Source organism: Ambystoma mexicanum, chromosome 11 (assembly GCF_040938575.1).
Source record: "Ambystoma mexicanum isolate Mex_15411 chromosome 11, UKY_AmexF1_1, whole genome shotgun sequence".
NCBI classification, from domain to species: domain Eukaryota; kingdom Metazoa; phylum Chordata; class Amphibia; order Caudata; family Ambystomatidae; genus Ambystoma; species Ambystoma mexicanum.
In genome coordinates this window covers 1,366,488,135-1,366,502,707 of record NC_090934.1, presented here as the reverse complement: position 1 = coordinate 1,366,502,707, position 14,573 = coordinate 1,366,488,135, and the positions used below count along the sequence as shown (strand labels likewise).

General features: G+C 48.7%; 1 protein-coding gene across 1 annotated transcript in view; it reads right to left on the bottom strand.

The window, feature by feature from the left end:
- Nucleotides 1–14,573, bottom strand: part of LOC138504438 (threonine--tRNA ligase 2, cytoplasmic-like) — a 375,818-nt gene that overhangs the window by 55,673 nt on the left and 305,572 nt on the right. The window contains exon 17 of the mRNA XM_069624937.1: nt 8,092–8,164. Coding sequence (XP_069481038.1) covers nt 8,092–8,164 — 73 coding nt within the window. The remainder of the gene's footprint in view (nt 1–8,091; nt 8,165–14,573) is intronic.

The following is a 14,573-nucleotide window of genomic DNA, read 5'->3' as shown; positions in this document are numbered from 1 at the left end:
CAGGTGACTAATCCCTCTGTGGAGGCGAAGAAGGGGGATCTAGACAGATGATGTTCGGGTCAGGGGTATGTGTAGGTGATAGCCAAGGGCCCTGATCCCCTGCCTGATCTTGATCCCAGTCTGGATCCTGATCAGCTGTGTCTTGTGCAAAGGGATTAATGTTCTCGTAGGTATCCTCCCGTGTTGGGTCCTTTTGGACATCCAAGAAATGCTTCTGGTGTCCCTCTTCAGAGATGGGGAATTTCTGCAGTGTGTAAGGAATTGGGGCTGGAGTCCTCTTCCCTGGGTCTTTTGGGTGTAATGTACCCGTCAGAAAAGTCAATAAACTGGGCCATTTTGTCCATGTATTGTTCAAACTCTCCCTAGTCCATAGGGAAGAGGCAGAAGGGTCTGGAGGTGGAAAAGGTTGCCTAGAAGGGGGAGATTTTCCCAGTAAGGCCTTATAGAGAAGCTGGGGGCTGCAGAATACTCCTCTCGACGAGAGAGGTTGCCCTTGTGCTCTGTGGCTGCCAAAATTATAGCTGCAAGGCTTTTGCAGATTTTCGGCAGTTGACTCGAAGGTCTTGACACGCCTGACGCTGCAGGCATGGTCAGTGACTCCACTGAGGCCTTAGGTGCTTGTGCGCCCTTGGACGGTGTTTCGACAATGGTATGTTTTTTAGGGTGAACGCCCAGTTGCATGCCGCGAAAGCGATTGAGTGGAGGGCACCAAACCAAGACGCCGTCAACATTTTCGGCAGCCCTGTTGGCATTGTGCGCTTCTTAGAAGAATCCATCGAAGAGGCCTTAGGGGTTGTGTGTTTTTGGATCCGTGGTGCATGGGTGCCCTGGTCGCCGGTGTGTGAGCTCCCCTTTACAGAGCCGGTGGCCTGTCTGTCGGGGCCAGGGAGGGGTATTTGGGAGCATGTAGCTCAGCTAAGAGGTCGATGGCTTCCAATTCGGAGCCATGGCTGCCGACAGATTCCTCATCGTCCAGAGCAACAGTGCCAACGGGGTAAAGGCTTTCGGCATACATAGCAAAAGCCGCCCACCGTTTAGTCCGCCTGTCTTTCAATGTTTTCGGTCGAAAGAGCTTACAGAACTTGCAGGAGTGATCGTTGTGGTCTCGAGGAAGACACTGATTGCATCGGCAATGGGTATCCTTCCAAGGAAACTTGCAGTTACATGACAGGCAAAATTTAAAGGGCGTCCTCTCCATAGTACAGGGTAGCGGCAGCCAGACCAAGAATAGAAAGCGGGGTAAAGGAAATACATTCTTAGAGAAGAATAAACCCAGGGCCCCACTCTCCCTACTGTAAGGGCCTGGCCGGAGGGCCAAGACCACGCGGCCGACAGTCGAACAGTTGCCGAACAGGTGTATATGTCTTTGGCGGCAGAAAACCCACAAGGCAGTCGGCAAGATTAGTCAGGAGACTAGACGACTGTAGGCCGTGGGGAAAAATTTTGCAATATAAAACGCTTGCGAGATCCGCATAGGTGACCAACTAGGTTGGCGGAAAAAACAATCCGAGGGACCTCGACGCGGTCAGGTACCATAGTAATTAAATTATTGGTAATTAAAAGCATTACTAATATTATGTTCTTATTTTATTATTTCAAGGTTTAATGTTTAGTAATTGTACTTTTCACTTTTAGATTGGTTTGGGCCTTAACCTTTATTTTCAGAGTGCCGGAGGGACCCCAAGCCAAGATGGAGGGTAGAGGCAGGAGTGGTGATTGGGTGGCAGGAAGGTAATGGTCTCTGTAACGCTCACCTGGCTCCCACGGAGGCGCTGGTCTGGGTTGCTGTGGCCTCTTCAAGCGTGATGCGCAGAATTCGGACCACCAATTGAACAGGACCCCCAAATCTTGCTTGTCTGGCCCCTAGGAATATCCTTCTGCAGATGAGAAAGGGGATTAACTGTCTGCTGAATAATGTGCTTGCTCCCCCCTTTCCCCCTTTGTTCTCCTCTGACTTCCTCCAAAACCCCCGGTTTAAGCTCACCTTATGGTTTGGAAGGATGAACTCTCCATCCTGCTTCTGGTGCAGGGGCGCGCGTTCGTCCAGTTACTTCACTGGTTTTTACTGAGCGGACTTTACTGAGCGATACGCCGTAAGTATGAAGATGCAAAAGTTCAAGTGTGAGCCTCCTTTTATGTTGTCTTTTTCTGTCCTTAATTTCAGGTGCAGAACAAAGGCGATGCGTTGAGGGGTTAAATTGCCGGGGTAAAATCAGGTGAGTCAGTGATGAGGGCGACCCCTCTAAATGTCTTTATAATTCCCCAGTAATGTCTTTTGTCCTTTCCCCATAGGGGCCGGGGTGCGGTACCTGCCAGAGATGTGGCGCCGACCCGAGATGTGGAATGGCTCACCAAGAATAGCCGGTAAGTAATATGGCTGAAAATCCGGCTTTCCTCTTGTGTTCCTTTGCTCACCTTTTGTCTCTTCTTCTCTCCCTTAGGTGCGGTGCAGAGATGTGGCGACCGGCACTGAGAGCCGCGATGGAGCCGGGCGGCGTCTCGGGAACAGGTGAGTGAAGCGCGGCGCTGCAGCGAGCAACGCTGTGCTTTTAAATGGAAGTCTTCCTTTAGGAATGCTGGCGTGAAGATTCCGGATGCAGGTAAGAAGGTTGAAATAGTTCTTGGTTTTCACCTTTCTCTTCTCTTATTCCCTTACAGGTGTTCCAGGTTCGAGGCGGGCGTGGCTGGAGTCCAGGAGCAGACACGGTGAGCGTTCAGCTGCTGGGATGCGAATCACGTGTGGCTGTCCGGGTGTGGCTTAAATAGCCTTGGAAGAAGTTCCAGGTGAGTATTCTTCCACAGCCCCACCCAAGTAACAAAATAGTTCCTTTCAGAAAAATAGTCCCTCCTAAGCCTCATTTGGCTTGGTTCTTCATGCAGCATGGTCTGCATCAGGTGAGTGTGCAGCATGGTCTGCTTCAGGTAAGTGCACCAAACACTTCACTTTATGAGCCTGGCGCCTATGGCGCCAGGACTGATGTCCAACATGAGCCTGGTGCCAACGGCGCCAGGACAGAGTCCAAAGAGCCCCTATAAAGGGCCGCTGGGCTTTTACCCGGGGGCGTGATGCCTGCTCCCGGGGGTGCTGGGCCTGGCCTGGTGCTGCGGGGGTAGGCATCATGACAGTCTAATTCCAACATTCTAAACTGCCTTTCATTTGTTATGCCTTCAGTGCTGGTCATGTTTTTGTTTCTCTCCTGAGTTTTTGGTCTAGAAACTCTCAAGAAAACATTTGTAATGAAGATTTATAATCTCAGTCAAGTTATTGCTCTCTAAATAAGAAAACATCAATCCGTTAAGAATTATATGCTGACAAGTCTTCAACTTCAGATAAAAAGCTAAGTATTCAAAAAAGTTGTGAATGTCCTTTGAACTTCCAAGTTTCTTTGTCATTTCAAATTGCTGATTTTCTGTTTTAAACCTTTCGCCGGAAGTGCTGGGGTTAATGCTTCATCTGTTTTGGTGACGCTGATAAGAAGGAAACGTTACGTCCAATGTGAAACAATCCGCACGCATGTGTGTTAATTCTTGCTAACGTATTTTTTTGCTTACCTTGTTAGTATCGTCATGTTCGGATTTGTCAGGACTGGCTGGGTTAGTAACAGGAAGAGTAACAAGATTAACATTGTGCTTGCCCAAGTCAAGATGGAGCGAAAGAAACTTAATCTGATTGGTTAAAGGAACAATGATATGTTTGGTTTGCCTGATTGGTGGAGAGGACAATGGGTTTGATTCTTGGGAGGTGAGCAAGATTCTAAACTGCCTTTCATCCAGAGAAATTCAGTGGCTAGTTGTACATTAGTTAAGTTCCTTAAGTAAGGCCTTTTCAGAGCTCAGAAAATCTACCAAAGAAGTAAGAATATCGTTTGCTGATACAGTTTGAACAAGAAGTCATCAGGTGGGATCGTTCTTTTAAAGATTTTAAGATTGTCACAGTGAACTTTCATTTTCTTTTATAAGAAAACTTAAAGAGTTAATAAGTTTCAAATTCATTTGAGAAAAGAGACATTTACAGTTAAAGTTATTATAAGGAAAACAAGCTTGAAGATAGTGCGTAGGAGTTTAAAGTTAATTAACTGCGTGTAATGTTCTTCAAGACTGTTTAATGTGTGCGCGAGCTCGCAAGTCGTCGTTTACGTGTATTTGAAAGCGCGTGGGTATTCAGAGCGATAGAGCGCATGCCCAAATGAATTGAGCGAGCGAATTTTAGCGCGTGTACATTTTTAACGTGAAAGACGCTTCATGAGAAAGCGCGTGTTGTTTTGCGATAGAGCGCGTGCCCAAAAGAATTGCGCGAGTGAATTTTAGCGCGTGTACATTTTTTACGTGAAAGACGTCTAATGAGAAAGCGCGTGTTGGTTTGCGATAGAGCGCGAGTCCATTTTGATGAAGCGCGAGTTGTTTTAAACGCGTGAACTGTTTTACGTGAAATAGGTTTCGTTTCTCCACGTGAGTTCGGTAGCGATAGAGCGCGAGTCCATTTTAACCAGCGCGTGTTATTTTTTTATCGCGTTTACGTATTTTTTCACGCGTGCAGGTTTTGTAAAGAATCGCGTGTGTATTTTAAACGCGAGGACAATTCTTCACGTCTTCTGATTTCACGTGTTTATCGCACACGCTTATTAAGGAAGAAACTATACGTTCTTTGTGTAAATAAGGAAACAATTCACACGCAGAAGGAAAGCAGTATTCCAGGAAGTTAAAGAATATTATTTAATGTAATTTATGCAAATGGAATTCAATACTTCAGGGAAAGACTGCAATTTATGAAAGCATTGAAAACTACATAAGGTTAAAAGAACTTTGAAGCAAGAAGAATATCTAGTTCTGAAAAGGTGTTTGCAAAGGCCATCACTTTAGGATTCTAAAGAGACTTGAGTGGCTTGAACTATATGCACAACACAAGATATATTTACAAGATATTCCACACAGATTACTAGCCTCTAAGTCTTTTACTGAGGTTTAAGAGGTAAAGAGTTTAGAGTTTATTTAGAATAATTTTAGAAAAGAAGTTTTTCTTATCATATAAGTAACCAGGTGTATTTGTTTACCTCAGATACCAGAGCCTACCAGACGGTTGCAGGGCTGCAGTGTCTCCGTTGTTATTTTCTCCAAATTCCCCTTTCCCTTTCTTGGGGTTTTCAGCTCAGCTTATATTTAAGGGTTGAGAGGTGAACTCCTGGTGAGGGTCTGTGGGGCCAGCATCAGCTCCTGTGGAATTCAGTCAAGCCGGACCCTGACAGGATTCCAGTTGGAGGACGGCAGCAGCTGCATCGCGTTTCGTTTCCATCTGAGGTGAGAGATGTTCCTGCGGTGATCGTATTTTCTTGCGTCTGCAGTTAAGAAAAGGAGATTCTTTCCTGTCGCATCCTGAAGGTGAGAGAGGGAGATTCTTTCCATTCGCTGAGCTGGAACAAGGTAAGCTACGCCTTTGTTTTTGTTGCTTCGTGTAGTTTTTTTCCCCCCGGTTTCCCAGATAGTACGGTTAAATGTTTTAAAGACTAAAGCTTTATTAACTTTTAAGACAACAAGGTCTGGGTCAACACACGTTTGTTTCATTTGTGGAACAATCTTCAGTTAAAGGAAAGTTGAATTTAAGGCCGAGTCAACATAAACACATATTTTTATGGAACTACTCTTTGTTAAAAAGAAGGTTGATTTGAATATAACTTGAACAGCAACATTTTTCCACATCTGTACATATTATTCATGTAATACGTTCAATTTCCAACATCATTTATTATCTCATATGTTGAGCAAGCATCCTTTTAAAAGATTCAAAAACTGGAGTGAACTTGAAAAGACTTAAAAGGTTAAAGAAGTTAAAATAGTTAAAAGTGGTTCTTCATAAGTCACTTTGAACACAATCTACAAAGTTTTAAATGTTCTATGTTTTCAAATAAGGAACTCATTCACTTGAAACTTCATAAGTGACTCTTAATTGAACTCTGGTTCCTGTTGCACAGTTGAAAACAAGAGTTTGGTAAAGTTATTGAAGAGTGTCAGGAAGCCATCATTTTTCTTTGAACTCACCGGATGAAGATAGAAGATCCAGTGTCTGAGTTTATAATTTTTTTCACTTTCCCCCTCCTCCCGGGGTGTCTGGAACTCAGCTGTATTTAGTTCAGTTGCGAGCGCTACATCTTAGTGGGACCGTAGGACTCAGCAGCTCCTGTGTTGGATAGAAGACTATACCTGATAGACGCGCTCGGGTTTTTGGGTACACTAAACGTCACATTAGGGATAGTGTTACAATCACGCCAATGTCGAGATCCCCTTTCAATCTTAGAAAGAAAGATGCAGAACTCTGCGATTTCCACTAGATGACAGACTATATGCACAGCATGTGAATCTAAGCAGATTCAGAAGCATCAGAAATGCTATTACGGTGAGTAATACACATAAATATGAAAACAATATATAAAAGAAAAGTACTGACAACGAACAAGTAAATAGTTGTGACATCAGTCATTAAGATAGTAATGGTAAGTAGCTTTAACACCTTCAATCCCTCTAGGTACTACTCTTATGTAACTACTCTTATGTATAGGATTTGCCTATGGGTTAAGGGTTTTACTCTGTACAGGAAGTTGTGGGGAATATTGTCAGCTTATATATTAGCATCATAGAACCTTAACATGACTATGTCATGCATATTACTGGTGTCTATGAATCCCCTTTCTCCCCACCCCTTAGCATTATAATGTGCTGAGGTGACCACAAGGTATAGAGGAGTGGGAAGGGTCTGTCCTAAGGTCCTTTTACTGTTTTTATACATGCAGTTTTCCTGTTTGTTATGTCACATATTATACTTACCTGAACCTATGAGTTGTGAGTGTACAATTCTTTAATTAAGATAGTCTATTGTCAGTATACCTGTGTAGTGTTCTTTCTTGAGTTATCCATGCATACTGACTGTACCCACCTGCCACCAGAGTGAAGCCACTGCTGTGCCACAGAGTGATTTTGGTCTATCTTTGTTTGGAGCCATTGGCACCCTTTAGGATGGATGTTCTCACAACCCTCCCCACAGGGCTGTGGAAAAACCCGCATTACACTTGCAAGCTCGTGTTTACCCTCAGGCTCGACACCACGATCCGTTCTGGGCTCCTATCAAACTTGGGGCATATCGTTCACAGTTCACGGAGCGAGTCCGCGAGATGCAGCATGCTTGCTTCACCTGCTGCATTTCTGTTCACTTCTACCCTATGCTGTGTTAAGTATCTCTGCCACAGGTACCCACTACCCACACTTGGTAGGGGGGAAGGGGGTCTCCACCAGAATCCATCCAAGGGATGAGGATGCTTGGCCATCTGTTTGGGTGGTGAGGTAAGACTGGAGGGACACTGGGGTACCCCCCATATAACGCCTACATGAGTTGCATTGCATAGCGGGAGGGTCCCCCAGACCTCCATAGTTCTATAGTCTCCCGCAATGGCTCCCTTACATGTAACACCATCCCAGGAAGTTGCAGGGAGGTGAAGGAGAAGAAGCTGGTCATTGTGCATGCGGATAACCTTTCCAGGCAGCAAACCCTCAGAACGACAGTACGTCATCAGCCCACAACTGGAAATGAATAATCGTAAAATGATCATCAATCACAAAGAATCTCAGATTAACTCCATGTCAACATCCTTTTCCTTGCATTTAATGCCCCTCTATGTTGCATGCCTCCCCAATGCGCTATAAAATCAACTCATCTTGGCACTATGTAAACACACTAGTACATCGAATACATCAACAAAGTCACTTCCCGAGGTGCAATGTAAGAGGGCAGAGCAGCTAATCCTTGATATGCACTCAGGGCATGCCTGAAAGAATAAACATGTATTTACTCCAATAAGCTACAAGCCTGCAATGTTACTGGCGCTATTAAGAGCGTCTTACAATTGGAAGACAGTAGGAAAATTATGTATTCAGTCTTGGCTGCAGGATTGAAATACACAAGTTGCTATGGAGAAAATCCTGGTCACTTACTGGTAAAATCCCAGCTTGACTGAACATGTCACTTTGAAATATGTGGTTACAAAGAATATGGGACACACCACCAAGAAGTTAATTTGCATCCAGTATTGGCTATTTTGGCCTCACCTGTTGAGCGTATTCATCACAGCTGGGTCCCACTGGAACCAGCATGGCCTGACGCGGCGATAACCAGAAAGGCCTGGAAGACAAGGGGAACAGGACAAATGTCTTCTAAACAACCAGTTATAAAGTATTCTCAGATCGACTTAAAAGGAAATATGCATCAAAACATACTCTTTTTTAAAAAAATGTAAAAACATTTTTATTTTAAACCAAGGCAGGGTGACAACGATACAGCGTAAGCAAAACATGTAAAGCATTTTCAACAATTCCCTCCAAATTCTCGGCCGCCGCCCCCCCTGTCCTTAGTCCAGGGACACTTCCCATTGGTTTGCCCGTTCTGCGGCTCCTTCCGCTATGTTCCCCTTTCAGGGAACCTCCTGGTCTCTCGGGGCCCACCGGGTATTGATGAGCTTGTAGGTCAATGCAGGAAATTTCTGGTCAAACTCCAGCACTGGGGCCCAAATGTTCTGAAAGCGGTGGAGGACTCCGGGCCTCGCTGCGGTTACCTTCTCCGCGATCAATATATCCCACAGTTTCCCCCACCATTGGGATATGAAAGGGCCGTCAGGGGCTTTCCAGAAGCGGGCGGACACCATTTTCCCCACTAGGAGGCATTGAGTCAGCAGTTTAGCTCTGTTTCCGGAGCCCGGGTAGATCCCAGGAACCGGAACCCCTAGCAGGATGGGCTCAGGCTCCAGCAGGAGAGCTGTCTGGGTAATCTGTTCAATGGTAGATAAACATAGTTTCCAGAATTGTTGGATCTTTGGGCATGTCCACCACATGTGGAAAAAGGAGCCCGTTTGGCCGCACCCTCTCTAGCAAGCATAGTCAACCAGGGGGTTCATATTATGGAGCCTAAGGGGGGGTAATACCAGCGCAGCAGGATCTTGCATGCGCATTCCCTGTTGGTGACACAGGTGGATGAGGTGTGTGCTCGGGTCCAGATATCCACCCAGGCCTGGTCCTCAACCGGGTGTCCCAGGTCAGCCTCCCACTGGGCCATACATCAGGTTTTTGAAACCAAGAAGTCCCCTAGGATTTGTCTATATGATATGATATGATATGGCATTTGTAATGCGCCTATACACAGGTGTTTCAAGGCGCGACGAGGCAGGGAGGGGAGGAACAAGGGGAGACAGACAAACGATCCTACTAGGCCAGGTGTCATTCAGATCGCACAAGTGCAGGGGTGGGGGAGGGGGAAAAGTGCAAGGGGAAGGGGAGGGGGGGGTGCAGTACAAGGTAAGTGGCGTAAAGTAATAAATAAATAGGGCCAGCTGGTGGCAAGTGCAAGGTAAGTGCAGAACAAGTGCTGGAAAAGGGGGGGGCTGTAGGGATACAGAGACAGTCCCGCAGTGCAGAGGGGTTCCAGGGCATCAGTGAAAGTGGAGAGTGGCTGGGCCCAGGACCGAGGCCGTTAAGAGTGGTCCAGTTGCAGAATCAGTGCAGTTTCAGTGAAGAATACTGGCTGTTCAGCAGGGGAGAGGGAGAGAGAAAGCAGAAGCAAAGAGGAAGGTTTTGAGGTGCTTCCGGAACCTGAGATGGTTCTCCTCAAGTTTCAGGGAGGCAGGAAGGCTGTTCCAGAGGGAGGCCCCTGCCGCGGAGAGAGATCTACCCCCAGCTCGTTGCTTCGAGAAGCGGCTGACCCTGAGGGAGTTGGAGGGGGATGAGCGAAGGGCTCGGGAAGGAAGATATTTGGGAAGAGAGAGTTGAAGGTATTTAGGACCAAGGCCCCAGAGGGCCTTGTGGACAATGCAGAGGGTTTTGAACTTTATCCTCGCAGCCACTGGGAGCCAGTGTAGAGATTTCAGTCCTGGAGAGATACGGTCCCTGGGCTTGAGGCCAAGGACAAGTCTCGCAGTTCTGTTCTGGATGAGTTGCAGAGGGCGGAGAGTGGAGGCAGGCAGATTAAGATAGAGGCTGTTACAGTAATCCAGCTTCGAGAGAACCAGGGCTCGGGAGACAGTGAGCTTCTGGGGGAAGGAGAGGAAGGGAAGAATACCTCTGAGGAGGTGCAGCTGGTAGTGTGACTTCTTAGCGACGTCAGAAATATGAGGAGAGAAGGAGAGTGTGGAGTCGAAGATGACCCCAAGGTTTTTTGCATTGCAGGTAGGAGCAGGGAGGGGGCCAAGGGAGGCAGGCCAGAGAGCTGCAGGGAAGGAGGGAGTGGGTGTACCGATGAGTAGAATCTCAGTCTTACTGGCATTAAGGCAGAGGTCATTGGCGGCACACCATTCCTGGATAGCAGACAGACAGTCAGAGATGAGGGAAGGAGAGGGGGAGGCTGAGGGTAGCCTGAAAATGAGCTGGGTATCGTCCGCATAGCACTGGAAATTAGGGCAGAGAGCGGCGATGCGGTGGGCAAGGAGTGCCAGATACTGGTTGAACAGCCAGGGAGAGATTAGATCCCTGGGGGACACCACAGGTGGAGAAAAAGATGTCGGAGAGGAAGGACCCCAGTTGGACCTGGGAGGGTCGATTTGAAAGGAAAGAGGTCAGCCACGCCAGAGCCTGACCAGTGATACCCAGGTTTTCACGGAGACGGTTGAGCAGGATGGCATGGTTGACAGTGTCAAAGGCAGAGGAGAGATCGAGCAGAATGAGAACACACGGAGTGTTGGAATCGAGGTTCAAGAGCAGGTCTTCACGGATGTTCAGGAGAGCAGTTTCCGTGCTTCTGGCAGCTCTGAAACCAGATTGATGGTCATGAAGACTACCAACAGATTCAGCATGGAGGTTAAGCTGGGAGATGGCCAGTTTCTCCAGGAGCTTGCCCAGGAAGGGAGTGATGGAGATAGGGCGATAGTTAGCCGGGCAGGAGGGGTCGGAAGAGGGTTTCTTGAGAAGAGGGTGCACAAGGGAGTGCTTGAGGGGGGAAGGGAAGACTCCAGACAGAGGCGAAGGAGTGGTTGCAAAAGTCAGCCAGGGCAGGAGCCAGGGAGTCGATGTGGTCCTTGATAGTTTTGGAGGAACAGGGGTGAACCTGTTTAGACAAGACTTTCATAGATCGGACGTGTCTGGAAACCTCGTCAGCAGAGAAAAGTGGAAAGGCAGAGAAAGAGGGAGGAGGGGTGACTGCAGAAGGGCCAGAGGAAGAGCCGGGAAGGGAGGGAGGGAGGTGAAAGGAGGAGAGCGAGGACAGGATGTCCTGAATTTTAGAGAAGAAGTGAGAAGCCAATGCAGCGCAGAGGGCCTGGGAGGGGACAGGAGAGGTAGAGACTGCAACAGGGTTGGCCAGCTCCTTGCAGATTTTAAAGAGTTTGGCGGAGTTGTTAGATGCCGCAGAGATGCGGGCTTGGATAAGGGTTCTCTTCTTGGTGAGAACGGAGAGCCGATACTGCCTTTGGAGCAGGCGGCAGGCCAGTTTGTCAGAGGATGAACATGAAGCACGCCATTTCCTCTCTGCAACCCTGCACTTGCGTTTTAGGGTGGCGAGATCCGAGTCATACCAGGAGTTACATTTGGCTTTGGGCTTCAGGCGGATTCTCATGACGGGGGCAAGGATATCAAGAGTAACAGATATAGCAGAGTGGAGCATGGAGAGGGCTGTGTCAGGGTGGGAGTCAGCCGAAGGGGCAGGGGGGGGCGAGAAGGTAGCAGCGAAAGCCTCAACTGACACACGCTTCATGGGTCGGATGACCGAGAAGGTGGGTGGCAGTGAAGAGGGTGGCTTTGCCTGTGGGGTAGGGAGGGTGAGGTGGGAGGATAGGAGAAAGTGATCACTCCAGGAGAGAGGAGTGGAGAGAGGGACGGAGAGGGGAAGGTCAGAAGAGATCAGAGCATCAAGAGTGTGCCCAGCAGAGTGAGTAGGCCCAGACGGGAGAATAGAGAGTGAGAGAGAGTCGCAGAGGTCACGAAAGAGGGCAGTGGGGGGACTGGAGGCATCAAGGTGGATGTTGAAGTCGCCAAGAAAGAGGAGTTGAGTGGTTGAGGACAGGAGTGAGGAGGAGAGGTCAGCCCACTCAGAGGAAGGAGGAAATTTGACCAGGTGGCCGATAGATAGTAGCCACGGTAAGGGAATGGCTAGGAGAGAGAGAGAGTCGGCAGACAAGACATTCAAAAGAGGAGTAGGTCTGCGTAGGAGTGACAGTGGCAGGAATCCACTCAGGGAAGATGAGGGCAACACCACCCCCTGCACGGTTAGGCCTGGGCATGGAGAGGATCTTGTAACCGTCAGGTAGGAGTGTGTCAAAGCTGGTGGCAGAGCTGGCTGTGAACCATGTCTCAGTGAGACAGAGGACGTCGAGGTCCAGTTCCTCAAGAAGGTGACAGATATCAGAGGAGTGCTTGATGGCAGAGCGAGAATTTAGAATGGCAACGTGGAGAAGGTTGCCCTCCTTGAAGAACTTCCGGGGAGGGGTACAGATCAGAGGTACGCCCTGCGGAGGTGTTGAAGAAGGAGGTGAAGAAGGAGCACGAGAGGGGGCAGGGAGGGAGGGTAGAGGCAAGGTAGCCAAGGATAGAGGAGGGGGGACAGCAGGAGAAGAGAGGAAGTTGATGAGGTGTGGGAAGCGTCTATCAAAGAGGAGAAGGTTGGCCTGCGGGCCTTGGACCAAGATGGTCCCATTAGCGTAGACATTAATGATGGCCTTAGAGGAGCGGAAGGGGGCCAAGAGGACATCCCAACGGGTGCCATCATTAATGGGAGAGGAGGAGAAAGGAGAGAGCACAGAGACCATATGAAGGGTCCATAGGTCAGGCGAAGGCACGAAAAAGAGGATGTCAGTGAGAGTTTCCTTAGAGCAGGCACTAGTGTAGGTGTCAGCGATAGGGAGGCCTGGGTTGGAGACCAGGATGTCCTTTTTAAACTTTTTCCTACCAGATTTAGTGAGGAGAGCAGGATAGTCAATGGAGAAGCAGTTAGAGAAGATAGGCGAGACAGAGAGCACCATGGAGTAGGAGGGAGGGGGGGGGGAGACAGACGAAACGAGAGCACGCAGACAGGAAGTGAGCGGCAAGCACAAGTTACCACATATAGGATAGAAATCCTGACTCGGGCTGGGAGGTCCTTGAGAGTTAATTCGAGGAGAGTCAGGGGGCCATAGCCGTTCGGAGGGTTTGGAGAAGGGAGCACCAGTTACGTAGCTGAATGTACGTAAATCTGTCTCTTTCCTGAAGTCGGAACGTTTCCTTACATTATTCAAATGTGCCGGGTAGGTTTCCCGCGTACAGCTGTTCTAAGGTTTAGAGGCCTCTCTCTATCCAATTTTGGAAGTTACGGGGGTTCGCACCGGGTGAGAAGGTCGGGTTAGGGAAGATTGGTGATAGGGGACTCAGTCCTCTCAGGATTCTCTTATGTTTTAGTGCCCAGTCCCAGGAGTTCAGGGTATGTTTAGTCGCCAGCAGGAGTCCCTTCCATCGTTCTCTGAGGGGAGGCAGGATATGTGGAAGAAACTGCAGGGAGAGCGGGGGCTGTGATTGCTCCAATTCCACCCATCTGAGGCAGTCCGTGGTTATCTGCCACGCACAAATGTTTGCCAAATGTGCTGCTACCCTGTAGGATTGTAGGTCGGGGACCCCCAGCCCGCCCAGTCTTGCGCTGCCTAGTATTGTTTTTTGGGGGATACTGGCCTTTTTGCCCCTCAAGATAAACCTGCACATTTTGCTCTGCAAGTCGCGAAGGGCTGGTGCTGGGATCGCCACTGGGAGGGAAGAGCAGGCGTATAGGAATCTTGGGAGTAAGTTTTGCAGGCGTCCCATCAGTGAGATTTCTTGGGTCGTCCAGCACTTCAGATCTCCTTCCAATTCCCTAAAGAGCTGAGGAAAGTTGGCCTGGTACGTGTCTTTCGGGTTCGTGGGAATGTGAACTCCGAGGTAAAGGATGGCCCTCCTCTTCCATGTAATTGGACACATCAGGGCCAGCGCCTCCCGCTGCTCCGGGGAGAGGGCGATGCCCAAGGCCACCGATTTGGTGAAGTTAACAGAGAAGCCTGTAACCTCTTCATAGCTGGTTATTTCAGTCAGGGCATGCTTTAGTGAGGAGCGGGCCTCCGAGAGCGTGAGCAACACGTCATCTGCGTATAAGGCAATTTTGTGCTTAGATGGACCGACCTGGGGGCTCTTGATATGGCTATTCAGCCTGATCCTCTGAGCGAAGGGTTCCATAATAAGTGCAAATGCAGTGGTGATAGCGGGCAGCCCCGTCTGGTTCCGCAAGTCAGGGGGATCGGGGCAGAGAGTGTGCCGTTGATCCTCAGGAATGTCCTTGGGGATTTATAGTTGGCCAGTACCATAGCCTGGAACCCTGGGCCAGACCCAAAGGCCTCCAGGGTGAGGCTCATAAACGACCAGTCCACCCTGTCAAATGCCTTGATGGCATCTAGGGCCATCAGTACCAGCCCCTGGGAGCTTCGGGATGCAAGGTCTACCAAGTTCAGGGCTCTGCAGACGTTGTCTCCTGCTGCACTGTTCAGAATGAAGCCTGCCTGATCGGGGTGAATTATATCAGGTAGTATGTGTGATAGACGATTAGCAAGGATTTTGGA